General features: G+C 42.1%; 2 protein-coding genes across 2 annotated transcripts; both read right to left on the reverse strand.

Moving 5' to 3' along the window:
* Window positions 1–2,405: 2,405 nt before the first annotated feature.
* Window positions 2,406–6,608, reverse strand: adora2aa (adenosine A2a receptor a). The gene is made up of 2 exons (XM_054611046.1): window positions 5,903–6,608; window positions 2,406–4,517 (listed from the first exon to the last, which is right to left on the reverse strand). Exons 1-2 carry the CDS (start codon window positions 6,238–6,240, stop codon window positions 3,518–3,520), a joined length of 1,338 nt encoding a protein of 445 aa, XP_054467021.1. The 5' UTR covers window positions 6,241–6,608; the 3' UTR covers window positions 2,406–3,517.
* A 6,230-nt stretch (window positions 6,609–12,838) lies between these two features.
* specc1la (sperm antigen with calponin homology and coiled-coil domains 1-like a) lies at window positions 12,839–26,243 on the reverse strand. The gene is made up of 15 exons (XM_054611110.1): window positions 26,086–26,243; window positions 25,852–25,990; window positions 24,113–25,764; window positions 23,536–23,743; window positions 23,186–23,259; window positions 21,969–22,144; window positions 21,504–21,667; window positions 21,255–21,388; window positions 20,064–20,154; window positions 19,488–19,577; window positions 19,209–19,365; window positions 18,767–18,869; window positions 16,991–17,107; window positions 16,824–16,883; window positions 12,839–16,540 (listed from the first exon to the last, which is right to left on the reverse strand). Exons 1-15 carry the CDS (start codon window positions 26,209–26,211, stop codon window positions 16,451–16,453), a joined length of 3,381 nt encoding a protein of 1,126 aa, XP_054467085.1. The 5' UTR covers window positions 26,212–26,243; the 3' UTR covers window positions 12,839–16,450.
* Between the last annotated feature and the right edge of the window lie 1,695 nt (window positions 26,244–27,938).

Raw genomic sequence — 27,938 nt, forward strand, 5'->3', positions numbered from 1 at the left:
AAAATACAGTTAAACATTACAGTGATAAATCAAAAGCTCTGTAGTTTAATCGGTACTTATATGTATGAGAATTACTTTAAAGAGGCTATAATCGATATTTTTATAATAACAATGTATGATATAAGAATATAAAATGTAAATGTGACTGTGAAAAGGGTTCCCTCTATACCTTCTCACTTGCAGGATCCCTACATTTCCTTCATCACTGTCATCAGGCTAACTCAGCTGAACCACATGTGCCTTGTTAGTCGTGTCCTTTAGTCTAACTGAGTGTTGCAGGAAATAGTGTATAAGTAAGCATTTTTGCACTTCCCATATAAAGCTACTTAGGCATTGACTGTGTGAGTATGGTTGTTGGGATCCGCTTGCTTTGAGGCTGTTTTCAAGCTTTTTCATCTTTGTTAATGTTCCTTTTGTTCATATCCTGTTTCATGGTGATTTTTGTTTAATCAAACCACCACCTTTTTTTGCACAGACTTCTGTCTCCTGAGCCATTACTCAACTCAACATCCATTTTTTTTACTCACCTCCAGTGCCAGACAGTCCAACTAAACCCCCTAGTTTATGTAGAAAAGATACCAGTAACGCTACAGTGACAACGTGGAAGGTGTCGCTCATACTGATGAACACTTGAATCTGCGGCTCCTCTGGGCTCAGCGTGTTGTGTAGCCTAACAGCCCACAGCTTCCCTGTTGCTCCCGTAGTTCCTTTTTTTTGGTTCACAACTTGTTTCCAAGGTGATAATACATCAGTGTTTTATTTACAGCTTGTTCCTGCAAACTGTTAAACATCCGGCTCATTGGCTGCTAAATGCTCCAGTATGTTCAACAGCTTGTTGCTAACTTTGTCTGTCTGCTGTTTGGTGCTGGGCAATTTGTGCTTAGTGTATTTATCCAAGATTTTTTGCTGAAAACTAAAGCATGAAAACTGTACCACATCAGCCACTCAGTTTAGAATAAATTAGGCGTTAAAATGACCAGCTAAGAAATAAACAGGACATAAACCACGGAATAAACAAATGCAATATAACTTTTTGATTTGTGATCTTCAGTTAGCCGTTTCCTTTTGCTACAAGTCTTTATGCCAAACAAATAAAAGTGTTTTTGCAAAAATGACAAACTATTCCTTTAATATAAAATATTGATTAGAGCAACTTTAAATGATTTCAAACAAATAGACACCAATAGTTCCTTTGCAATGACAATCAAGTTTTCTCACTAGATCCTAAAGTTTTTGAATCATAACCTTGATATGACCCATCTGAGGAGATAAGTTTTTGCCACACAGGACTGCAGCGGAGCACAAGGACCCAGGAGGTCTCTGTGGTAAATCTATTCACAAAATCCACTTTAGGTCCCCTGGGAAAGCTTTGAAAAAAGAAGTGGGCCCTGCACCCTGTACTCGCCAGGGAATTACCCTAAAAGCTGGGAAAATAAAGAAATCCAAAGATAGTCTGACTACTTGACTATAACCATTATCCAGAATAAGCAAACCAGCTCTCTGACTCAGTTTCTATCGACTTCCAGATCTGATATGAAACATGACCCTGCCAATGGGAACGTTGGAGCTGCTCTACTGAATGATGACTGGGTCCTTGTTGCCTTTGAACAGTTGAAAATGTAAGGAGATATATTTTAAGTTACTGTTAGGAACTTTTAACTGTTTAAGTCTGAATGTAAAACTGATGCCTCTATATGCCCTACATAAGTAAATGAGACCATTATGCTGTACATAGTAACGTTTTTTATTCCTGTTTTTTATTCCTGTTTTTTATTCCTTTTGTATATTTCTATCTTGTACATTGTTGTTATTATTATTATTCTTACTATTATACACTGCTGCTGGCTAGCTGAGAGCTGCCAAACGGAATTTCGTTGTTCACTACAATGACAATAAAAACCTCTTTATCTTATCTTTTATCTTATCAGGGAGAAGATTGATTCTTTATAGTTATTCTTGATGCTTGTCAACGGTAGGATTTGGTGCAAAATCAGATAAAATCATGCAGGTTCACCAGAAACTCCTTCAGCTCAGTTTCCAGAGGGGCCTCCAGCAGCGACCAGTCCACCGTGGAAAGACCCAGATCTTTGCTTCTGACTTCAACCTGCAGGAAGCAGGAGCAGGAAAAGCACAGACAGAAGGAGGATAGCTCAGCCTTTGGCAGCAGCTTCTCCTCTACCGGCCAGGAGCTGGGCCCGCTGGAGGCCGGGAGGCACGGGAGAACCAGAACCAGGACTGATCGGAGCCGACTGTCAGAAGCCTGCTCAAGTAAAATTAGAGGTTTTCTAAAAGGATTCTGGTGCTCGGAACCGCTAAACACAAAATGAAAGATTCTTGTAGTAGCGTTAAAGGACATTGGACAGAGAACACATTAATCAGGACAATTCAAACCAGAACTTCTTCCATGAGTTTGATTTATGTCTGAAATATTGCCAATTCACAATCCTCTTTCAACAATTTCCTGTCATTCATCAAATCTCAGAGGTCCACGTTTACATGAATATAATTTAAGTAATTCAAGTCACATTGTCACACTGAGCAAACAAAAATACGAGGTTACATTTCAGCATTGCAGGACCAACATCGGGGCCCTCGCTTTTAAACATGTGAAACATTACATTGCTAATGACATAAACATGAAGCAACCTGTCACTGGTGAGAGTACTGTTCTTGTTTTTTTAAGACCAATTAGAACTTGTTCATTTAATGTGTGAGCGCACATAAATTAATACAATGAAGCTGCATTACAATGTGAGAGGAGGGAATAGGGCAAATGTGAAAAATGTATTACTTTCTTCAAATGAGAGTGAACTTGACGGTGCAAGACTGCATAAGAAAAAATCATTTGCCCATGGTGATGTATGTTATAGGATGAAATCCATCAGAGTGCATTTACATCCACATTTCACATTCCTGAAAATAACTTATAAATAAGTCCCAATCAGACCAGAAATGCCAGGATGATATTTACATGCATACAATGGTTTATCACTTCAACCTGCAGTAAAACAACTAGTTTAAAGACTAGTTAAAGAGAGTGAAGGCCTCCTCTCCATTTTGGCTAAGCTTTGGTGGGTGACACACTTTTAATAGTCAAAGTGCATTTGTATTAAACCCTAGTTATTTCGTAAAGACGAAGCAAAAAGCATGAAGTTATCAAGTTTGTTTGAATGCAAGCAGAGCCATTTTGTGATGTGTGAAGTGCCTGCACCTTAAAGATGGAAGTGACAGTCGCTCAGTCGACTCATGGTCATGACGGTTGATATGAAGCAACACAACCTCTTTGGTCCACTAGCAGTGCTCGTAGACTTTTAGTCTGGTTTAAATTAAAAAGTCACTGTGTTTAAATACTGGAGAGTTTCTCATAGCGAGGAGATGTAAATCATCTCAGTGATATTCTCTGTCCATTATCTGTTTACAGTGCTCCCATTTCCATGGCGGATCAGGACTCATCCCGATGCTGAGGTGATGTTGGCATATTACTGAAGGCTCGTGAATATCAGTGAACGTTCACGCGTCACAACACCTTTGCCAGCTCACTGATGCAGCTCTTTCTGTTCTGCGTGTTCAACAGTGAGGTGACCGGGCCGGAGCCGAGGTTCTGTTTGTCTTTATCCTCCACAACTTCCTCTCCAGCGCGGTCATGCTGCTGCTCCGCGTACTGCAGATGATGGCCTATGGGGATTTGAGTCTGTCTGAGGGTTTGCAGTGGACAAGGGCCGACTTTAGGACAGTGGGATATGATGACTGACAGAGGGGGGCGGGACACTGCCACCAGGCCACCCCCTACAGGAGATGTGTGAGCAGGGCCGCGGTAGGAGCTCTCACAGCTACTGCTGCTGCTGCTGTGTTCAGTGAAAAGGTCAAAGCTCAGGCTGTTCGGCTTAAGTCGGATGGAGTTGCGCCTACTGCTGCCGCTCTCGAACCGCTCCTGCCTGCCCAGGATGTGGCGGCGGATGATCCTGCGGAAGGTTTGTCTGAACTCCCGGATGCGGTAGGCGTAGATGAAGGGGTTGACCACGGAGTTGCCGTGCGAGAGAATAATGGCCACATACATGATCCAGGCCGGAGGACGCTCACAGTGAGGACAGAAGAGGGTGAAGCAGTTGATGATGTGCAGAGGCAGCCAGCAGACCGCAAACAGCCCGACAATGATGGCCAGAGACTTGGCAGCCTGGACCTCCTTCTGCAGCGTGGAGCGCGACTTCTCCCCGTGAACCGCTTTCACCTCCATCAGCTTGAGCTGGTGGCGAGCGGCCATGAAGATGCACAGGTAGATGGCCAACATCAGCATCAGCGGGATCATCACACAGGCAAAGAAGTTGAAGTAGACCATGTACTCCATGGCCACCACCTCCTCGAACAGGCACCTCATCAGGCCGGGCGGGCAGGTGTGGTTGGCGCTCTGGACCCGCTGGTGCCAGCCCATCATGGGGGTCAGACCGATGATGATGGATAAAACCCAGCAGATGGCGATGATGCCTTGAGCCCGCTGACCTGTCACCAAGCTGGTGTACCTGGATAGGGAGGCGATGCAAACATCAAGCATCAGCTCAAAAATTGAAAGTGTTATTAATAATCTTTTATAAACAGTATATGATGAATAGTTCCCCCTCGACTTATAATTTAATCAGCTGATTGCTCCTTGGAAGCACTTCTCCTTCCGGAACTAAAAGAGAGAGGATAAACAAACAAAGGCCTCATAGGAAGAGTCTATTTTGAGTCTGTCTGTGTGGGAGAGCAGCTGAGATATTTGCCTTGTCTCTATCACATTCTTGAGATGTTAAAGTGCAAGGGTTAAGCCCTCCCCACCATCAGAGATGCATAAAACAACACATATAACCCTCCTGTATATTTCAGCAGGGGGGAAAACAGGAAGGCTGACCTCCATGTGGCTCTGAGGTTCAGTATTTCTATTACGATGAATCACAACCTGAGCAACAGCATCACCGTTGGTCAGCATGACATTAGGTGACTGGAGATGTCTAGAGACAAACCGTCCTTAGATTATTTGAGTGCTAAATCCTAGCTGACGTCTGAAAAGGCTTTGTTTTTACTGAGAAATAATAAAGTAAGATTACACGGGTGAGTTACAGGGGGGTCACACAGTCTGTATAAGCAATTAGAGCACAATTCATTGGACTGCTCCGGGGGGACATGGCCTCGTGGGAGACGCCATTTCTGGACACAATTATTCAGCCAAGACTTTCTGGTCCCAATGTCACGTCTTTACTGATAGATAGGAAACTGTGAGAGCTCCTCTGCCTAGGACTACGAAACAGATTAGACTGAAAATAAATTAAAAGAAAAGACAACAAGTTATGGCAAATTTCAGATACCTTCTTTCTGTTTAGGAACATAAAATATTGCACTTTAGGTTGTTTCTTCTCTTTTCTTACTTTTGTTTCAGAGGTTTTGATACCACTTTTCCAATAAGGCATCACTTCTAAAGGTAGTAACTAAAGTATAAGAAGTTAATAAACCATTTACTTATGCTTGATAAATAACTTACTAAGGAAACTCTTCAGGACCAACTCCTTTGGTTGTTAAATGCAGTTATAAATGTTTATAAAGTTTTAATAAATGTCCTCCCTTTCGAACAGGTCCTCTCGTTTGCAGCTGTTACTGTGAATAGGTCATTAATAAAGGTTTTATTCTATCAAGTCTGTAGTTGTACATGTTAACAAATACATTTTATTTCAGTACAATTGTGTGAGTTTTTTTCTCAACCTGGAAAGCAAAAAGTTGTACTTATTACCAGCTTATAACTGATCTATAAAGCATTAATAAAACATGTACTAACCATTAACAAAGCCAATACTTATAAACTTATAAACCCTTTATTTTAAAACCAAACATTTCTCTGTGTCTCCCGTAGAGGAAGCGACCCCGGGTCACTGACCTGAGCGGTATCTTGATTGCGATGTAGCGGTCGATAGCGATGGCCAGCAGGCTGAAGATGGAGCTCTGTGTGAGAACCAGCACGAAACAGGCCATGAACAGGCAGCCGTAGAAGTTGGAGCAGAAGCCCGTGCTGATGACGATGGCGAAGGGGATGGCCAGGACGCCGACAGCGATGTCGGCCACCGCCAGCGACACCACGAAGAAGTTGGTGATGCTCTGCAGGTTGCTGTTGAGGCACACGGCCCAGCAGACCAGCACATTGCCCAGCACGGAGAACACAGCGATGAGCAGCTCCAGGACGATGTAGAAGGAGGAGGCGACGGGGTCATTCAGCATGGTGGGACAAACGGTGAGGTCACTGATGAGGAGGGAGGAAACCTCGCCTCAACGACCATAGCTGCAGCCTGGCATCCACCAAGCTCAGCCTTCTCACCTCCAACGCTTTCAGAGACCGCAACCAGATGACTTAAAAACTTAAAACTCCTTCACACCTGCTCAGCTCAAATCCCTGGTTTATTAAACTTTAGATGGAGCTGTCATCTCTATTTACTCCACACTCATCCTCTGCTGTCCTCTTCTCTCAGGTCCTTCCCCTCAGCTCCTATTTCCCACAAATTCCCAGGGGGCTGAGATGATGCCAACGACGCACATCAATGGAACATCATGTCGCTAAAGAAAAGAAGAGGTGCAGAAGTGAAAAAGAGGAAATGATTTTGCAATAAAGGATGTGGATTTCAACAGACACAAACCAGAGGTTTTGTGTTACAAAGATGTTGTGGTGTTACTAAGAAAGTTATCAATATTTCCTCATATGTAGCTGCTTATACTCTGAAAAGACTTATGGCAGAATATCAGGGGAAAATCTCTTTTTCTTAATCAAATATATTCTTATTTTTTATTCATACAATTTCCCAGAATCCCAACTACAACCCATTCAACCTGCCTAAAATAGCTTTTAATGTAAACACCTTAAACAAGGCTTTCACACTCCAACAAGGGAAAACGTCTGGAGGAAATACGTAATTTTAAATTAATTTTGCCATGTAGAATACAGGCATTTTCATTTTACACAAACTCTTTAATTCATCTTGGACATTTTTTAAGGAGACTTTTTATACTTTTTTCAGACCATACAAGATGAAATGAGCCTTTCACAAAATGCTTGGACCTTAAATACGAACGATATCACCAAAAGCTGATTCGAAATGAAGATTTGGAATTTGTTCATAAACCCACGTGAGTCTGCCAAAGCAGTCATGTCAGTGTTTCGGTTTTGTTTGGGGTTGCTGATTGTCTTCTGGAAACAGACCCAATTAAACCCTGCAGAGGAGCAGTGGGAGAGCGTTTTGTGTGGACTTTATCAGAGTCAAACGTCTTGGAACTTCAGAAGAGCTTCCACTGTTTTGATGCAGACTGTAAAGATCTTCTGGGAGAATCAAGAGCGACGGCTGAGACTGAAGTGAAAATACTTGATGTGATTAGTAATTATTGCTACCTGGGCCTGAAATGTAAAACGGCTGGCAGTAAAATGTTGACACAAACTAGAAATCCTTCATTTTTACTTCTACTCACAGTCTTGAAGCCCCCACAAAAACTATTTTCTCAGTCACGCTTTTACTGGGAGCGGGGGTGTCCCATGAGAACAGTTTGTTTTTCTCACAAGTAATTTCCCTATTTGTGTTTTTATTTTTATTTTTTATCTGACCTCATCTCATGTGTTTTAAATGGGCAGCGCTCATGTTGCAGAACGGTGATGCTGGTGATGTCACATATCCAACCAACCAATTAGGATTTTGCACAATTGAATCAGAATGTGCTGAAAGCTGTTTGTTTATTTTGGCAACACTGTCAGTCAAATCTGATCAAACCACACCCGAAAATGTCCTGATGAAGCAGGTCAGCTGAAATTTGTAAATGTTAATATTAGATAATAATTATGGGTGTTTTTTCCAATCTTTTTACTTTGATTATTGCTTATTTTAGTCAGAAATATGTGATGCATTACAGAAATGCTTTAAACTTGAAACCAAGTGTCCAGGGCCGCTATAATACAATACATCTGGTGTTTACATGTAATGTGAAAGTTCACAAAGCACGTTTGACTCTCATGATAATGTAGGTCTTCGGGGCATTTTTATGTATAGTCCTTTTGATAAATAAGGCCCATATGATGATAACAAGATTATCTGATATGTGTGAGCCTTTGTCCTTAAAAGGCTTAGCAAACAAAAACCTGCTGTTTTTTCGTGGAGCTGAATTCCCTCCGAGGGAATGTTTCTCGAGGTTACGTTGAGTTTTCGGAGATAACAGCTGTGCTGGAACACAGAGGTCTTTGCTCTCCGAGTCAGGGTTTTCCCTTTTGGGTTGGATAAGATGTTTTTTATCAATACCAAAGACTTTGTTATTTCAGAGTTGATAGTTATCAGGAGGTTTTATTTTTTGTTCATTCTATTTGACTTACAAATAAAGTTATTGTTGGTCTCTTTCCTCTGAGCCCTGGGTATTCATTTGACTTGATGGTGCGGTGTTATATTGCAGAGTATTATAATGTATAATGCAGCTGCGGTTCTTCCAAAACAAAATTCCCAGAGGACAGGGATGGGAATAATGAATCTCTGAAAACTATGGTAGTGACTCTCCCATGCAAACAATGCATAATAACAAGCTGTCACGATTAAAACATTTATATTTATTGTGAAACAAGGGACAGTGAGGTATTTCTTAAAGGATCTTAAGCACATGAATTTTGCTCAGAAATTATTGAAATTAAAAATGACCTTTGCATTCAGATTGAAATGTTTTTTCCAATCGGTAAGTGAGTTAAGGATTCAAATAGCATTTACTCAATTTGCCCCAAACTCTGCCACAGCATCACCAAGAAAACAACATATCACCTCATCGTACTCGTCCTGCTACCCGTAAAAACACAGGAAGAATCAAACTGCTGAGCTTCCTGTTAACCATCAGTGGACGCCCTGGGTGACAACATGGCTGCTGGCAGAGTGTGTAGGATGACTGTGCTTTAAGAGCAGCTCAGTTGACAAGACTGAAGTTTCCATGATCTTAACACTGAGAGAGAGAGAGCCCTACACCGAGGTATTAAGTATAACATTAAAATTATAAGGAAAGTTTTTATAGTTTTGGTATCTGAAGAGCCGCTTCCAATGTCTTGTGAGTGTATTTTACCTTTGATATGAGACTTACCAGGACATCTTAAGGTGTGAGATGGTATTAGACTTTGCTCCCTTTATCTACTGATCTGTAACTGACTTAAATAATTGAGTAAATTGATTTAGACATGTTTTTTTTTTTTACTTAAATAGTTGAATAACAGGAACTTTAACTTCACAGCTGGAAAAAAAAGGAATTATAGTAAACTGCATTAAAACAAGTTAGCGGCACACTAGTTCGAGTTTATCTCTGGGAAACAACAGGCCTGTTGTCGATGTGTATATAAAACAATACAATCTATAAATATGAAACATGCTCTGCTGCTGATTCAGAGTTTAAGTGTTATGACCGTAACACTGTTTCTTCTAAGAAATAGTGCATATCAGTGATTTTTTTTCCTCCACCATTACATTTTATACAAAAACACCAACAGCGCTCTAGTTATCTGAAGTAGTCGCTCTGATAATAATTCATGACGTGACCTGACTCTGTCATTGACTCATGTTTTCTAGGTAAATATACTGGAGGCTTGAACATGAAAAGCAGTTGATTATCATCTGTAAAACCAACCATGCTGGTTTATTACGTGTCAATTGATTTTTTGAACAATTGAGAAATGAATGAGGAACCACAAGTGAATCATTAGTTAGTCAGTATCTGATAATCACATTTTAAAGACTAGCTTATGATTAATTAATAAAAGACAAGCAAGGCATGAATCAGTATTGACTTGATCGCATGCATGTTATTGATTAATCATTAATAAATACTTCCCTCATGGGAGACTATATAGTAGATAATGATGAGTTACTAGAGAACACATTGGGAGATATTATATAATGAAAAATGTTTTAAAGCATGGAGTTTGGCGTTTTAGCCGTGTAACAATTAACTTTCATGACTTTAAAATGCACTATGAAAGTGTTGAATTTGTAAGACTAAAACAGGGACAACTCCCATACTGCACAATGGCATGTCAGCGACCTGTCAATCACAAGGTAGCCACGCCCTCAGACATACACTGCTTTAACATTTATTTAACTCTAAACGAAACGTTGATTTACCGAATGAACATTACAATGTTTACTGAGGTAATGAATCAAGTGAGAAGTAATGTCATTTTCTCAAACACTTCTATACAATCAAAACTTGTTTTTTCAACCAAAGAGTCGCCCCCCGATGGCCATTAGAAAGAATGCAAGTTTAAGTTGCTTCAGCATTGGCTTCACTTTTCTGAACTTGGAGTTGCCTCGTAGTTGTGGTTCCAGCTTTTCTCTGTGTTTTGTTTACATAGCCGGGCCGGCAACACATGCTTTTAGTCAATGCAGTGTTTACCTGACTGGCTCGCTAATCACCTCCGACCTGCACCTCATTCATGCAGCGGTTATAACGCGGTGATAATGCAGTCCTGACCCATGGTGTCGTAGCTCCTTTTGGGTTCCCCCTTTAGGTGAACAATGTTGGCTCAGTCAGCACTGTTGTTTGCACTTTCAGCACCGTAAGCTTTTAGCCGCCGGCTCAGGCTATTTAGGGAGTGTTTAGTAGGGGCCCATCATCAAACCTTAAGCCCAGGACCCCAAAACAGCTGGATCCGGCCATTATAGGACACTGGACAAGTGTCTACAGGAATGCAGATTGGGACACTCACTGCATTGTTTTTTTCCATCAGGTTAATTCCTGCTTGCTTATGTTCGCACAGATGGGGAAACACCTACATTACTTTACCGCCTTCCTCTCACATGCTGTAATGATTTACAGGCAGCTCCCGTTGCTCTGCAAGCTGTCAATGCGCAACATGTTAGACTACCAAGTATATGTTTGATATGAAGTCACCGTTTCACATGTTAAGATCGCATGCATAAAACTCTGACCAAATCTCATTTAATGTATAATTAATTGAAATACTCAAAATTCAGATATATGCAAAATGAAACTTTTTGTCAATTGAAAATGACTCACCTTTTTTTTTCTTGATGCCCACCGCGCAGACAGAGGATTTCCGACAATGATGGAGGTTATAAAAAAAACAAAAACACACTTACCCCTAACAAAATACACGCAAATTACAGTTTTTCTCACTTTCAAATGTGCGAAAAGTTTGAAACTTGAATGATGTGAGTGATCGACCGGCCCTGGTTCACTTCACCATGCAGGTTAAGTCCGGAGAAGATGAAGATGATGAAATCCTCAGCTCGCACTGGAAGAAGAAATAACGCCGCTTCTTCAGTGGATGACTTCAGACAGATGCAGCTCTTCTTTCCTCTCTCTCTCACACACTCACACACACACACACACACACACACACACACACACACACACACACACACACACACACACACACACACACACACACACACACACACACACACACACACACACACACACACACACTCCTCCCTCATAAAACATATGCAGCCTGATATGAGCCTGTGTTTCCTCTGCGGGGGCGGATCAGTTAAAAGCCTGTTATGGATACAGATCAGTCTCATGATGACACACACATTACAACTGTGGTGGGTTTATTGAAACCTCAGACACGAGTTTATCTTTGTTTTACAGTTTTAGGGACATGTCAGAGTGTAATTAATGTCAAATGAAGTGCAATGTTTAATAATTAGGGGAGACCAGGGACAATGTACCATTTTTTACATTTTCCATCACAATTCACAGACTACTTGAAATACACAATATTTCTTGATATACAGTACCAGTCAAAAGTTTGGACACACCTTCTCATTTAATGGTTTGTCTTTATTTTAATTTTTTTCTACATTGTAGATTAATATTGAAGACATCCAAACTATGAAGGAACACATATGGAATTATGTGGTAAACAAACAAATGCTCAACAAACACAGAATATGTTTTATATTTTAGATTCTTCAAAGTAGTTGAATGAGAAGGTGTGTCCAAACTTTTGACTGGTACTGTAAGAAATATATAGTTATACATATATGTGCCCCAGTTAACAATACAATAATATATTTTTACTAATAAGGAAAATGCTATAATATTAAAAGTGTATGCAAGAAGTCAGTGTTACATCCCCCCTTTATATTAACCCACTGTATCTCAAATAACAGCACCTCATATATATAATATATATAGAATATTTACACTTTCTGTCAATATCATATTGTTTCAACAGATGTAACACATTATTTTGTACAAAAAGTATGTTAATTGATTTATTTTAATACACCCCATTTAAATGTAATTTTACAACTTAAATTAGTTGAATATCTATTTTTTAACAGAAAAATATATCAACAGAGATAAACAAGGTCGTTAATTGGCAATGATCGCTTTCAGCCATGATAAAATCTCTTTTGCTTGCTAGCAACACAGATATTAGCATCAGAAGTCCATGTTCACTTGTAACAAATTACCTAGAGATAAAACTGCTGTAAGGTTACATTCACAGCCCCCTTACTTTATGCACCAGAAGAAAAACAATGTTCAACCCCAAACATTTTTTTTTTTTACTGTTGAAAACTTCTGCCGAGGTAAAATGATCCTTCTCCACAGTCAGAGAGATTCTTACTGAGCATATGCAGAGTGAGAGTCATCACTCTAGCTTGTTTCTGATTGGAGGTATTAAGTGTGTCACAATTGCACCAAGTCCCCCCTACTGTTAGTCAACTATATATGTTACATTTTGACTATTCTGACTTTAAAGTTAAAACTACTTGCTAAAACAATGAAGACAAACGAAAATTAAGCAAAATAAAACCAGACAGAATTTTTTTTTAGTTTTTGTTTATTTCTTACTGATTATCATCGTAGTGTGCACTTAATACTGTAGCTTAGTCCCTTTACACACACAGACACGCACAAATACACACACATTTATTCATTCAGCTCTACCTTTTCAAAGGGACCATTTCAGCACTGCATGTAGTGTGATGAGGCAAAAAAAAAAAAAAAAAAAGAAGAACACACCAAAAACAAAACGTGGCATGGATTGTAAAAAATAAAAGGCAACATGGAAACAAAAAAGAACAAACTAAAGCAGGTTCAGTGGAATTCTCAGAGCATTTTCAAGTAAAACACAAAGAAAAATAAATGTAGTGTGATGAAGTGGACCCAATAGGATAAAATGCACTGTTCACATTTGCTTTGCTTGTTATGGTAAAGCTACAAATAGCGTAACATGTCCCTCGTCGCTGCATCATGTAGAGGTGGAATGTGCTTCCCAGCTTTCGCCAGCCGTGTGGTCTCTCCTCATGTTCATCAGTCACTCTACGTATCGGCACACGCTGGACCTTCGTAAAGTCCCGGGATCACTAAAGCGTGATCAAAAACACATTCCACTTCAAAGATGGAGAGGCTTCAAAAATGTATTTCTGTGGCTCTCAGACGTTCCTGACGGGAGCAATAAAACACGTGGTGGCCGGCGGTGGAACCAAGCAGAACACAATAAAACTGTTGGCTGATAATCTTCAGCAACATGGCATCACAAAGCCCTTTTATCAACAGAGAGCCGATGCTTTCAAATGTCCTTAAATACCTCACTCGCACTCTCTCTTGCACACACACACACACAAAAAGAAGAAGCTGTCATTGTTGCAGGCTCTCTTGTGCTAACGTTAAATCACTGAATGTCAAATGCAGCTGTACACACTGAGTTGATGCGGTTCGGCAGGATGTGCTTCTAAATCGGGACAAATATGTTGTTTCTGAAACCAGCTGGCAGCTTCATCTGATCCAAATCAAAGCAGAGTGTGTGATCACCTTCACCGGACACGGTTCATGACCACCACTCACTATTAGTGTTCCTCAAGGGGCTCAAACAAGAAAGAACCCTGTTTTCAGTAACTACTTCCACACTGTGACGCCAGCCTGGCAAGCAAATATAACCGGGGTTTGAAAATGTCACAGTTTCACTCGCAGAAGCCTCGGCTGAGCGGTTAAGGCAGTAAAGAAGTGCGGAGTACAAAAAAAAAAGCTTATCTCAGTGCAGCTACTTATTGTATGTGTCATAAATTCATTTACACTCCAGGGACACAAATGAAGCAATGACCTCAATATAAATGATTTGTAACCATGCAAAATAAATACAGTGAACTTGGTATGTTGAGGCACGATAAACACACAGCAGTCAGACAGCATAACATGGTGGCACTTTACTTTAAATCCCCCTATTTAGTTTTTAAAAGCAGTATATTTACATTTAATGAAATGGCATATAATATACTTAAAATGTAGCTGTAAGCATATATAAGTGTTAAATAATGTATTTGTCCACAATTATAATTCCTCCTGTGGACACCCATAAGTGGAGGCTGCTATACTAACAGATAAATAATGTAGTGAAAAACGGTTGTAATGATATAAATAAGTCTTGATAGGAGAAGTTATTACTGCTGACAAACTGTACATTATTAAACATTTAAGATGTCCTTAAAGCTCCTACAACTACATTACAGGGCGTCATAAGCCGTTAATTTCATGTTTGTGTATTGCTTGTAAATACTAAAAAAGGGGACTTTAAGTGTTATGCACAATATTAATGTTGCTGACTGAAACCGCACAAGTTATAGTACATTGTGTGGTACAAAGTATCTCTATAGTAACTGTAAGTCGTAGTAGGAATTTCAAAAACTACCTGTCTAACACCGCATCAGTCTTAACACACAAAATAAGTCAATGGCGCAATGAAATGTCGGATTACTTGTGCATATTTTGAGCTAAAAATGATAAATGCTAAAAGGAATAATTCAAAATCTTAGGGAATACAATTGTTGCTTTCTTGCTGGGTGAAAGACGAGACAATTGATACCACTCTCATTTCTGTAGCCTGAATATAAAGCTAGCCAGCAGGAAGTGATTAGTTTAGCTTAGCATTAAGACTGGAAACAGCTAGCCTGGCTTTCTAAGAAGATAATTAATCTGCTTACAAGCACATTTAAGCAGAAAACATGTCAATTATGAGCTTTTTTATTCTAGGCTAAGCTAACCAGCTCATTGGTATCAATCTTCTCATCTAACTTCCTGTGAAAAAAAGTGAATATGTGTATTTCCCAATAAGTTGAACTATTCCTTTAATGCAACGCTGCATTGCCCTACAAAAGTGTGTCTTCACCTATGAGTCTGTTTCTGCAAATTTCCCAAAACTGGAGCACATTTCCCCGTTAAGAAGTCCATGGGGAGAGTCTATTTTTCTAATTAGACCATCAGGCTGATAAAGTTTAAGGCTCTCCGATCTAAACACAACTTAAATGTCAGTCAAACACACATTTTTATCAAAAGACTAAATACTACTCACTCATATTTTGGTTATGATGAAATGATGCCGTGCCCGTGTGTATGTGCCTAATGAAAGAAGTCTAAGTGCAAGATGGCAAATGCAGGCCTATAAAAATCAGTCAACCTTCATGAATCTTTCAGTGAAACAAGTATCATAAGAGTGTGTTAGTGTTGCAGAAATGTGTAGTAGTGTTGTAGAAAATAGCATATTTCTGTCAGTCGTGAAGTGATGCTGATGTAGTAGCTGTCTGCAGCATCACTCTGTTCTGATAACCAACAGAGTCAGAAATCGACAATCAAAAGGCTGTGAAACATTATTTGGCAACAACTCCTCAAATCTTCAGCTTCACAAGTCTGTAGTGAAAAGACACTGCCTGCCTCTGTGGAGGATTGGCACATATAGAGAGAGCTCATATCTTGGTCTCCTGCATCAAAAACCCACACAGGCACTTTATCTATTGACAGAGAGAGGCACCTGTATCAAACTGTGGCATCTGGAAGACTTCGTGCGAAAAAAAAAGAGAAAAAGGCTGCATTTGTCTTTTTTCTGTTCGGGGTTGTGCGGGGAAATTCCAACACCTCTGACTTTTGGTTTGTTATTCTGTAGAAGCTGATGTTTTTTCTGCAAATTATTCAAAACCAAGAAAAACAAAAAAAAACCATTTATTGGTAAAGTAGCACGCTGAAAGTCAGATTTGCAGGAACTCCCCTGGAAACTTAGTTGACTGTTAAGGAATATTATTTTCCAAGAAAAAGCCAGGTAGAAGGCACTGAGACTTGGTTCCTTTTTTTCCATGCGGCTCCATCCGGCGTCAACCGAAGGAAAAGATGAGTTCATACTTGGTTTTACAGCTTAACTTTGCATGGCTTACTAGTGTAACAGCAGACATACAGGCAAACCTTTGCCCTCTACGCTGCATTGGATGGATGTAGTAACTTAGTGTTGCTTAATACTGAGGCTCGACATGCAGCGTGCCTGGGTGTTTTGTGAATGTGGTGGTGGTAGTGGTGGGGGAGCAGTGAGGTATACCAGTTGTCCGTGGGTTTTGAGAGGCTGCTGAAAAGCTCAGGAGGGCTGGCGTGGCTCTGATTGTGCTGCAGGAGCAGGATGGGTGAGAAGGCGGAGTCAGGTCTCAAAGTACTTGTATATGGCTGTGACATAAGTCATGACACTCTGCCAGTCCGGCCTCTCTGTGTGCACCATCTCATTTAAGTCCTGGAATACAGAAAGAGACGGTTAAGGAAGGAAACCTCACAGCTAAACACCAGCTGTTTATCCTAGATTATGAAAACAAGACAATATAGTTTAACAATTAAATATTGTGTTCATACTTAGGAACCAGATCACACATATGTATTCAACCCCCTAACAAACATCTTTTACTCTTTATTTACCCTAAAAGGAATTGTAGTTTGAAATTTTGGTAAATGTTATTTATTCTTTGGTTTTATTCATATTTAAGATCATAAAGTCATATTCATATTTGTATAAATCTTACCAAAGTGCATTTGATGCCCACGCTCTCTGCAGCCTGGAAAGCTAAGGTGAAGTTTCTCCTCTGAGAAAAGAAAGAAGAGAGAGTCAAAGTCACACTTTACAACACAGCGGTTAATGACGGAGCCGTGATGGCTTAAAGGTCGTGGTTTCCTTGGTGGCTCTGCTTGCCTTCTCCTGGCTGGTGAGCTCTTGGTAGGGGATGTGTGCGGGCAGGTAGGTGTGGAGCACCGCGCAGAAGGCCAGGCCATCGTTCCAGCTGCTGCTGAAGTTCGTGATATCAATGTTCTGAAAAAACAAAGCGGTGATCATCCACTTAAACTTGATTTAACTCCACAGAACACTTACAGTCCAGGACAACAACAAAAAAAGAATCAATGGAAAACCAATTTGTGGGCCTGATCTGAGCTAAGAGGGTCACAACATTTCATCCAAGGTCATGAATGTCACTGCCAGCCGCTGTGCATTACAGCTTTCAATAATAATATGGTCAGAATAAATTCAGTTGTCATGGAGCTCTTTAAAAAAATGATTTAACCACTGAGAACTGCAGCTTGATCTGATGGCAGGCGGTGGGATTTTATATGACGTGTCAACAGAACTGACACATTTAACATCTTTTCCACCATCAACTACCATCTGACCTTTGCAGAAGCTGTAAATCTGTGATTTTTAAAACAACCTCTAAGGTTATATGCAACTAAACACGCATGGCTCCTTAACTATGATCTGGATAGTGTTGTAGTGATTCAAAAATAGCCTGGTGTTTTTGTCAAGTAGGTACCTTGCAGGATGTGTGAAATGATGCACACTTCCTGGAGAGGAACCTGGTTGCCATGATAACCACAACCTACATCAGTTAAAAAGGGGCAAACAATATGCTTCAAGTGACTCTCGACACGCCTGTTGGTTGTCATTTTAGCACCAGCGATTTCTAGGTCAATGCTTTGACCTTTATGGTCTCTGCACATGTTTAGACAGGTGATCTGAGATTTGAGTCAACTGTCTCGCACTGCATTCAACAACTCAATTCATGGTCTGAATTTCGTCTGAAAAAAAGCATTTAAATTTCGTACTCAACTCTCTATATAGTCCAACTCCTCTTACTTTTCCTGAAAAAAATTGCTGATCAATAAGTGTTTGCTGCCTCCACAATTCTGGGAACCGTAAAATGAAACTGTTCTTGCTGTTACCACTAGTAACCACCGGTGTCGCCAAATCAACCAGAACAACTTTCATGCTTCTTCCTACTTTGTTACAGTCACTGTTCAGCTCAGGGAGCTGCTACAGATTCAGTTAAACTTTAATATATTTCTCACTGTCCAGTCATAAAATTATTAGTTTCTTGATGATCTGTACTGGTCTAATAACAAAAAAATAATAACAATCTGCTCTAATTACTATAAAAGAAAAACCTCCTTGTCATATTTTGCACTATTCGTGAATTTTAACTAAGCACCCAAACAGACACAAACATCAATTTACTACCATAAAACTACCATAAGTTTCATGGTAGTAAAACTTATGTTAGTTACTACCATAAAAATCAAAAACTGTGCTGTCTGTGCACTTTAGTGACTGTTTTATTTAGTTATCTTTTCCTTTAAAAAGAATCATCTGATCTTGACGGGAACTGAACAAAAATACATATTTGTATCGCCATATTCGATCTAGGGAACTCTATCTTGCCATGAAGGAATTTTTTTCATTTAGCATAGCTAAGTCTTCAGACCAAACCAACGCTGGCTCATCACTTCAATGCAATAAATCAGATTTCACACAGCTCCCTTTGGAGCCACGAAATGCTTTATACAACCTTCTTTCACGTCACCACTCCTGTGAACAGACCGTGATGTTTAACTATGCTTGTTACTTAATGCCAGCTAGAAAACATCTAGAAACGTCATCATGTAGGATCGGACCAGCTGGACCCTTCCACAGACCTACCTGATAACCCTCGGTCTTCTTCTGGCACCACTTTAGCAAAGCGTTTCTCTTGGAGCCTCCGTACTCTCTGGCCAGTGCTGACAGCGGGTCCTTCCTCTCTTCTCTGTAACGGTCACACAGACGACACATGTAAGCAAACACTCACCGTTTTATAAGATTTACTTTGTCAGTGATGCGAACGGATTACATGGTAAGCATGTTTGCTTAGTGAGCTGGGAAAGCTGTCATGGGCTGCATGTTTCTTGTCAGGAGACCAATCACAACTACAGTATGAAGAGGTGATGTGAAACTGACAGATTTATAATCACTGACCAGAATGAAAACACTGACTTTAAACCTACAGTGTGAGCTACATTTGCTGGATTACAGGTAAAAAAAACACATCCCAGCTCTATCATATCAGTACAACATACAGGTGAGTCAGCGGCCCAGCAGCTGGTACCTTATGCGGCTGCGTGCTGTGGGGGTGATGGAGGCGGTGGGGGAGGAGGAGGACAGGGAGAGCGGGGATGAGGCAGCGCTCATGGCCATCAGGGAGGATGAGGAGGCGTCTGGAGCGGACATGTCCCTCTTTATCTCCTCACTGCTCCGCCGGGACACTGCTTAGGATGGGGGACACAATTAAAGATTGTTTATTCTTTTTTTTTTAAACTAAACTAAACTAAACTATCAATTGAGTTATTTTAAAATAAGTTTATATAACTTAGCAAGCATCTCTGACCTGATAATGTCTTGGTGGAGTCCATGTTGGAGCTCCTCTGGTGGACAGACGGAGTTCGGCCAGCTGAGGTTCCCCTGAGAAGGTGCTCAGCTGTGGATACATCACAGTATTTACATCATATATAGTGTTTCTATAAGGGACTCACTCTGAAAATTAGATAACAGGGTCAGTAAAGAGCCACATTCCAGCCCCCTCTGAGCTCAGGAAATACCGACCGACGAGGCCGCCTCGCTCACAGAAAAAAAAACAATAACTCAGGGAAAAATAAATGGAACAACGGAGGCTATGGCCAAGTCTGCACGTTCACATAAAACACTTGAACTCATTACTGGTGAGAACCGATCTGTGGGAAACTCTACGTTACGTGGTGGATCATCATTTCCCTCTTATCTTCCACTCCAGTGTGTTGATGAACTCAAACATGAAGTCAACATACAGTAAAAGTAAACCTGCTCACTGCCAACTCCGGCCCTCTGAGGGGAGGGAAACTGTTGTTTCTCATGAGAGAACGGAGGTCGGTTCCTGTTAGTCGTAGTGCGTAGTGTGTTTAAATGATAGCGGCGACGGCCGACTCACCTGGCATGGAGATGTCCGTGTAGCTGGGCCTCTTGTCACTCAGGGAGGAGAGCGGCTTGGCTGCTGACATGGAGCCACTTATGGAGTGTCTCTGAAAGAGCAAAAAAAAACAGCTTTCTTTAATACTAATCCTGTAAGTGGTCTTAATTGAGAAGAATACTATATAAAACATATAAATACAAAAATAAGTTTTTTTCCAAAGAAAACAGATTATCTCAGAATCTCTAAAGTTGGTGATTTTGCAGTTACATGCTCCTTTATTGGTTGCCAAAATGATCCTACGTCTTAAGAAATTAAAAACCCACTGGAACGAAAATGTTTTTAATTGAGTATTAAAAACAGACATACACATGGTTTTAGCAGGACAGTAAAAATCGGATAATTCTGAGTGTTTGTATTTATTATGGTTAGTTCACCTACAAAGTATATTCTCTACATATAATATTTGCTCACAGTGTTAACAGATAAAGTTATTTGGACCAATTTATAAGAGCATTTATGTTCACTGTGCTCATTGTACCAGCTTATTCAACACTAAATGACATCTCTTATTCACCTGGTAAAACCAAAGGCTTAAACATTATGTCTGAATTATTTTTGAGAGTATACTGTAGTCACCTGTGAAAAACTACAAGTACTGCTGAAGCACTGGGTCAATGAAACCAACAAATATAGAAAGAACAGGATGTGTCTCATATTTACTGTTAACACAGTAAACCCACTGCACTCTCAGCAGAACAACTCACAATGAGTTGAGCAGGGAAGGCTTTGTTATTAGAATATCAATAAACACTTCAATGTGAAAAGAACAATGGCACTTGTAGTCACATTGTTAAAACAGCATTTTGGTAGAATACCTACATAAAAAAATAATAATCATTTTGGTCCTCAGTCAGGAGTGTTTGGTCAGCGTACATGTCGATAAGACTTTTAGGTGTGTAAGAACTATGCAAACTAAATATTGCATCAAGTCAGTTTAGATTATTTCTATATTTATGTCTTTTTAAAATGATGTTGTTTGTTAATAATAATACGTTTCCCATGTTAAGTGGTTTTTAATGCTGTCTAGTGAAGCCAAAGGCAACTTTTCCCACTGTGGTCAATAAAGTTCCTAACTAACCTCTAAAAAGTATTTAATGTGAAAGCAAACATCGCAGCAACGTATTCATGTAAAGCCTTTCCCTCCTGTACCTGTATGGGTGAAACAGCGGCTGCTGGGGGCGTCTTCATGGGACTCGGGCTGAGGGGGGTGCGTGGTATCGGAGCGGCCGAGGCTGTTGGCGTCGCTGTTGGCGTCGCTGTGGGGCTCCCATTGGTAGGTGGACCTGAGTTAAACCAAACAGCTCAGTTTAGAGACCAAAAGCAGTCATGATGTCAAGAGAAAAGTTTGTTCTGTGTGGACAATCAACGGTAAGTGGAGCATGTTTTGTTGTGTGGTACCTTGTGAGGCGCTGTCGAAGCTCTTGATGAGTGTTTTGACGGTGGGCGAGGGCTCTGAGGAGGTGGAGGATCGCCGGCTGAGACCCATCCCCTGTCTGAGAGCAGCCAGGTCCCTCTCCACTGCATTCATGTAGTTATACACTCTGCCTCTCTCCTCGTCCTGCCTGGGAAACATACAGTACTCTGCTCAGTATGCACACTCAGAACTCCCGTGCTGTCGGTTTCTACATCATGGTTGGAGAATGGATCTTATTCAGGGGTTTATATCATGTTGTGGGGACAATTATGGTTTTAAATTGTGGGATTCATCAAAGATAAATGGATGCAAACCCTGCGACTGAGCACCCAGAATCCTAATCACATAAGCAAAGTCGGATTTTCCCTCATTTGTTCCTACAAACATAAGACGGACGATGTCAGCGTGACTGCTGGAGCTCGTCCAACACGTCTCTCCGTGGGTCTTACTTGCGGCTCTTGACCTCGTCCAGCTCCTTGCACAGCTCCTTGTTCTTTTCCTGGGTTTCCTGCAGCCGGCGCCGCAGGTCTCCAATCTCCTCCTGGGCTTCGGACTTGATGTCATTAGCGATGACGACAGCTGTCTGCAGATCAGCCTGGAACTGACGCCACTCCATCGACTCCTCCTGCACACACACACACACACACACACACACACACACACACACACACACACACACACACACACACACACACAGTTAGAATTTGACATATTATCACCTTATAAAGTTGATGTGGTAAATGTATGGGCAATATTCACAAACATCACTTAGTTACACAGCCAGCAGACACTAGAAACATAAGAATACATTTAAGAGTTTAGAAATATAAAAAAATTTAATAAATTAAATCGCCCCCTGGTGGCTGACTGCAGCAGCGGTCATAAAGCCCCTCCATGTTAGTGGATGGGACATGGACAAAACTAAAAAAAATGAAAGTACACGTCAAATACATTTTTCCAATGGTGTCGTCATTTTAGGTAGTTCTTATCAGACCGATGTATGTTCAAGTGTTTGTTTTTCTGATAAGTTTGGTTTTAATTAGTTATTTGATGCTATAAAAGGGCGCTGTGATAGACGTAGAGTAGGAACGTCGAGAGGAGATGTAACTTCCAGTAACCATGATTGTCTGTATTAAAAAGAGACTGTATATAAAGATCTTTAAAACATCATGTAGATTACATTTCTGAAAACAAATAATGAGACTCATCAGTCAATTTGACTATGAATGTATTCATAGAGATAGTATGGTTAGTTGTTGTGTCTTTCTAGCCCAACAGCAAAGCAGTAAAGCAACTATGTGGCTCTCACGCTAACAAGGCGTGGCCTTGCTCACGATTGGGTTTGGCAGGTGTATGGGCGGGACATCGATCGTGTGGCTCCACCCCCCTGATCACTACGCAGACTTTGGCTTCAAATGACGTCTCTAGCGCAAAATGGCAGCGCCCGTCTCAGCGATATTTTGGCTTCAATGGGAGGAGGTGGGGGATGCTTTGTCCATCTTTACATACAGTCTATGGTTTTAACCAGTGTCGACATAAAAGTACCGACCTAAAATTGCTGCAGTCTCATGTACTTTCTTTCTTTCTTCCTTCCTTCTAGTTTAGCAATCTAAACAAAGAGCTTTATGCTAATTATCATTTGACCCCCCCCCCGCAGCCCTCTTACCCTCAGTCTGCGGTGAAGAATCTTAATCTCTCTCTCCATGTCGTGCTTCTGGTCCTGCAGCTTCTTCACTGAGTCTGAAACAGGTATATAAATAAGTAAATGCATGTTAGTCTGACTCATTACCACAAGTGTTACAAATTTTAGTCTGAAGATTACCAGTAAGAGGAAGTTTGATCAACACTTGATGCAAGTAAGTTAAGACTTTTGAGATATGAAACATTGTCATCGGTTCTCTGAATAATCACTGGCTGCCAGTTCCAGCATACATGAGGGGCGTATAAACCTACTAGCCGGTCCAAGTCGGACCACGTCAACGAGTTTACACTGCTCTATGTGTTCAGCTCTCTTACTCTCGAGGTCCGTGATGATGAGGTTGTCGTGGAGTTTGAGAGCTCGGTGTTGCTCCACCTCGTCCTCCAGCTCAAAGATGGTTTCCTTCATGTCCGCGATCTCGGTCTCTTTCTCCTGCAGCTCCGCGCGCTGCTTCTCCATCACGCGCTCCTGCTCGGCCATCTGCTGCTGCACCTGCTCCTGGAAGTGTCTGTATTCCCTGTCCAGCTGCACACGCACACAGGAAGAGTTGTATCGTTCATTTCATTAACAAGACGTGAAGCAATTAGCTGGCTAATGTGCAACAAGGCTGCAGCAGTGTCATGCCGTTATTCATAGAGACGTATTGTGTACAGTGTGTGTGTTCAGTACATCATCTGCCTAGTGTTGTGTTGGTGAGGAAGGTAGACTCTGGAGACCTGACTGCTGAATCTGTGACATTTTCAAGGTCAAATCTGGCTCTGCTCCCTAGACAACTAACCTCCCAGTCTCATCTAGGCCAAACACTTAAATTTAGCATCTTATAGCTTCAGGAAACTGCTGCCCCACACCCTGCGATTTGACATCTCAAAATCTCTTTTATACTTTTCAACTAACCTTACTGAAAGTCTCCTGCAGCCGGTTGAGTTCACTGTGGGTTTGCTCCAGCTCCTTCTGCAACTTGGCCGCCTTGGCCTCCGCCTCTTCTTTCCCCTGTCGCACTCCTTCCAGCAGCTGGCAGATGTCGTTTCTATCCCCGGCTGTGTGGAGGGAGTACAGCTCGGCCACCCTCTGCCTCTCCTGGTCCAGCTGGTTTCTGCAGCGGCTCAGCTCGGCCTGGTCACTGCTCACCGCCGCCTTGTACTCTTCCAGAGCGGCCCCCATGGCAGCTCGGCCCTGTCTCTCCGACTCCATGATGCGCTCCATCTGGTGGTTCCGCTCTTTCAGCGCTCCGATCATCTCCTGGGCCTCGGCGTTGTCCTGTTCGGCCATCTTCAGAGTGTTGGACAGGTGTTGCTGAACCCCCAGGAGCTGTTCTCGATCGAAGCGGGCGTTGTCCGCCAGGTCTGAGTAGCGCTGCTCCAGCTCCATGTAGCGGCCGCTCTTGATGTCCTCCTCCAGTCCGTACGATATGTGATGGTCATCCAGCAGGGAGCGCAGGTACTCGATCTGTCGGCCGTACAGCTCCAGCTTGTCGCTCTGCTGGCACAGCGAGTCCATGAGGATCACCTTCTCCTCGCCGAGCCGCTCGTTCTCCCCGTTCAGCTCCTGGGTGATTTGCTGCAGGTCGGCCAGCTCCTGTAACGTGGCCTGGAGCTCCTCGGCGGTGCTGTGCTGGTTCTCCTCCATCTGGTGGATGCGCTCCGTCAGACAGGCCACCGACACCTCGCTGGCGTTGTCGCTGCTGCCCCTCCGCGAGCGCTCCCTGCTGGGCGCGCACTCCGATTCGGACGACGAGGAGGCTCCGGAGGGGGCGTCCAGAGCGTCGTCACTGGAGGTGACGGCCTGGTAGACCTCGCTAGACTCACTGTCCAGGTTGTCTGCCGAGCCTCCATGCTGGTGTCCCGTGAGCAGGTCCTCCAGGGAGCCGGGGGCTGAGCCCTCCACCGAGGAGGTCAGCGTACCCGTTCCTCCACCATCACTCTGTCCGCTGCCTGCGGCCAGGTCCGGGCTCAGGGAGGCGTAGTTGAACAGCTTCTCGGAGGCATCCAGCCTCTGCTCCAGAGAGAAGCCCAGCGCGTTGAGCCGGTCTTTTAGCATTCGGTTCTCGCTCTTTAGCAGGTTGAGCTCCACCCTGATGGCCTGGTTCTGCTCTTGTAAGAGAATCAGAGTGGACTCCACATCGGCTGCTGTGATGGCTGAAACCGGGGGCTTCTCCTGCTGCTCCTCCTCCTCCTCCTCCTCGCCAGCTTCTTCCTGCTGCGGTGCTTCCTTCCCTCCCAGGCCAAGCTGGGCCCTCATGTCCCTCAGCTCACTGCGAAGGTGGAGGATCTCCACATCTTTGCTTTTAGCCAAACCCAACAGGTCTTTCACTTTGGTCTCCAGAGCCACCTTATCACTGATCTGGCCGTCTGATTTAGACTTGCTCATACGGCCATCAGACTCTGGCAGGAATTGGCCACGAGAGCGCTTCCCCGAGGTAGCATCGCCCGCTGCGGTCCCCGAAACCAACTGCTTCTTGTTGGCTGAGGTCCTGGAGGTCCGGAGACGGTCTCGTGATGAATTTGGCTCCTTGGGAATCGAAGAGGTCACCCGCTTGGATGAAGCACCTGGTTAGAGAGAAAAAAAGGAATCTTTAAATTTTCATCGAAACAACTTACTAAAGATAAAACTCACATGTAGGCATAGAATATTACCCGACGCCGTCTTTGGCTTGCTGTCTAGGTTGCTAGCGTTAGTCCCAACGGAGGCAGTCCTCTTGGTCTTGTTGACGGCATTACTTGATGCAGGATTCCCTCCGGCCATAGCTGCTAAAAGATCATCGTTGCTTTTCACCTGAAAGCAAACACACACAAAAAAAATTCCCTTACAAACAAGAAAATCAAATCAAATTCACGCCTGCATTAAGTCTGTCATGTGATGAGTCTTACCTTGGACAGAGGTGCAGAGGTGCTGGTCTTGGCTGCGGGCTTTCCGGTCCCAGATGTCGCCGTGGCGTCCCCCTTCCCTCGATCTCCGCTCCCCTTACTCACCGCTGGCCGGACCGACTTCTTCATTCTGAGCTCTGTGGTGCCGATACATCTACAGCTCAATCTGTGCACAAAAGGAGGGAGGAGAAAAGGTAATGTGTGTCAGTGCGCAGAGTGATAGCTCCAGTTTTCCATGGAAGAGGAATTCTTTCCACAGAGGCTATTCCCTTAACACTAGAGAACAGTGAGACCACACTGAATAGCTGAGCACTTTGAGAAAAACCTGTTTCTGTCTGTAGTCTCTGTGGTTTATTCTAGATAGTTTGCGTTTGGGCGGTAGTGGAGATTTATTTGCTTATGCCCCTGATCTCTATAATGACTAGTGACTGTAGATCTTGCAGTTTAAAAATGTTTATTTATCTTTACATAAGATGATAGACATAGTGTTTGGTACTTGCCATTTAAATCATTTTCTCTTCCCTGCAGTTACATTTGGTAGCTGTTGAAACAGCTTTAGAGGGCGATACAGGTATCTAAGGCGGACATTGAAAAAGAGGCTTTCAAAGGCCAACCGATATCTCCACTAGATGGCTCTCGTGTGTTTGTGATGGTTCCGTCACTTCAGATTTCCAGTTGCCTGTCAGCTGCAGCAACGATCTCACTGATAAAGAGTTTAATCTATGTGGGTTGTTCGCAGCTGTCTACGTTCTCCTCCTTAGTTTGCGTGGACAAAGTTGGGCAAGACAGATTTTTTCATTGTGAAGAACAATCATCAGCAGAGCCCCAAAAAAGGGAAAGCAGATTCCTTCACAGATCAAAGTCAAAGCTCAAACCAACACAATTGCAGTCATATTTTTGCAAGCCAAAAATGTGAGCCTGTTACAGTCTGTTACCCGGCAACCAGCGTGATGCACTGAATAATCATCTTGCACTGCCAAGAAATCATTCAGTGCCATGTTTGTTCAAGATGTGCTCATACCAGTTCACAATTACTGTTGCTCTGTTCGATCAGCTCAACAACCCGGAAAAGATTCCTAATAACCGTTTAACGGGAGCACATTCTTCAGCATAATCTTGTGAGCAGCCTTGTGCATTGTTGCAGAAATGTGGCTTATTTTAATGAGAAAAATATTTTCTCAAACTATTTCAAATGAAGTACCTATGTTGGACTCATTTGCAGCATTTTGTTTGAGTTGCCAATTAACGGTGTTCATTTGGCAGTGAACAGGGCGTTGAAACTGGCCGTAACCAAATAACAAAAGCTTGTAAAAAAACAAAAAAAAAAACACCACAGGAGGTTTTTATTCCGTATTGTTCGCATTTCGCGTCCAGGTCTGAGGAGAATCTGACTTGATGCCACGATAGCAAGAAAAGTGATTTGGGACACAGCTGGAGACAAAGAGTAAGTACTTTAGCACAGATCTGGAGCTCTTTTGCTTGACGGCTCTTGAGAGGAAAAAAAAATAAGCTGCAAGTTATTTATTGTGCAAAGGAAACACAGCAATAATCTATCTCTGAGTCTGTTGTTTTCCTGAGCAGAAGTTTATTGTTTGGATAGGGAAATACATATAATCAAAAACCAGCAGTAAATTAGACTGTAAACAGAACACTGTGAGAAAACGACCAATGTATTGTGGCAAGAGCACAAATGTTTAGACAACACGGACTGAAACGTTTCCATGGATCTTAACAAAATAAATACGCACTGCAAAAATAAATCAATATTTAAGATCTGCACACAATAGCTCACATCTGAGCAACATACATTGTCAACCCTCTCTCTCCTGGTACTTCCAGAGAATCCAAAATAACCT

Source organism: Anoplopoma fimbria, chromosome 13 (genome assembly GCF_027596085.1).
Source record: "Anoplopoma fimbria isolate UVic2021 breed Golden Eagle Sablefish chromosome 13, Afim_UVic_2022, whole genome shotgun sequence".
Classification (NCBI taxonomy): domain Eukaryota; kingdom Metazoa; phylum Chordata; class Actinopteri; order Perciformes; family Anoplopomatidae; genus Anoplopoma; species Anoplopoma fimbria.

What these genes read in the sequence shown, in the direction of transcription:
- specc1la (XM_054611110.1), bottom strand. Translation starts at nt 26,211, where the DNA reads ATGAAGAAGTCGGTCCGGCCAGCGGTGAGTAAGGGGAGCGGAGATCGA. An exon ending in CATCATCACGGACCTCGAGA is followed by an intron (nt 23,260 to 23,535) that starts GTAAGAGAGCTG and finishes TACCTGTTTCAG; the next exon opens with ACTCAGTGAAGAAGCTGCAG. An exon ending in ACAGCACGCAGCCGCATAAG is followed by an intron (nt 18,870 to 19,208) that starts GTACCAGCTGCT and finishes TGACCGTTACAG; the next exon opens with AGAAGAGAGGAAGGACCCGC.
- adora2aa (XM_054611046.1), bottom strand. Translation starts at nt 6,240, where the DNA reads ATGCTGAATGACCCCGTCGCCTCCTCCTTCTACATCGTCCTGGAGCTG. An exon ending in GCAATCAAGATACCGCTCAG is followed by an intron (nt 4,518 to 5,902) that starts GTCAGTGACCCG and finishes CTCCCTATCCAG; the next exon opens with GTACACCAGCTTGGTGACAG.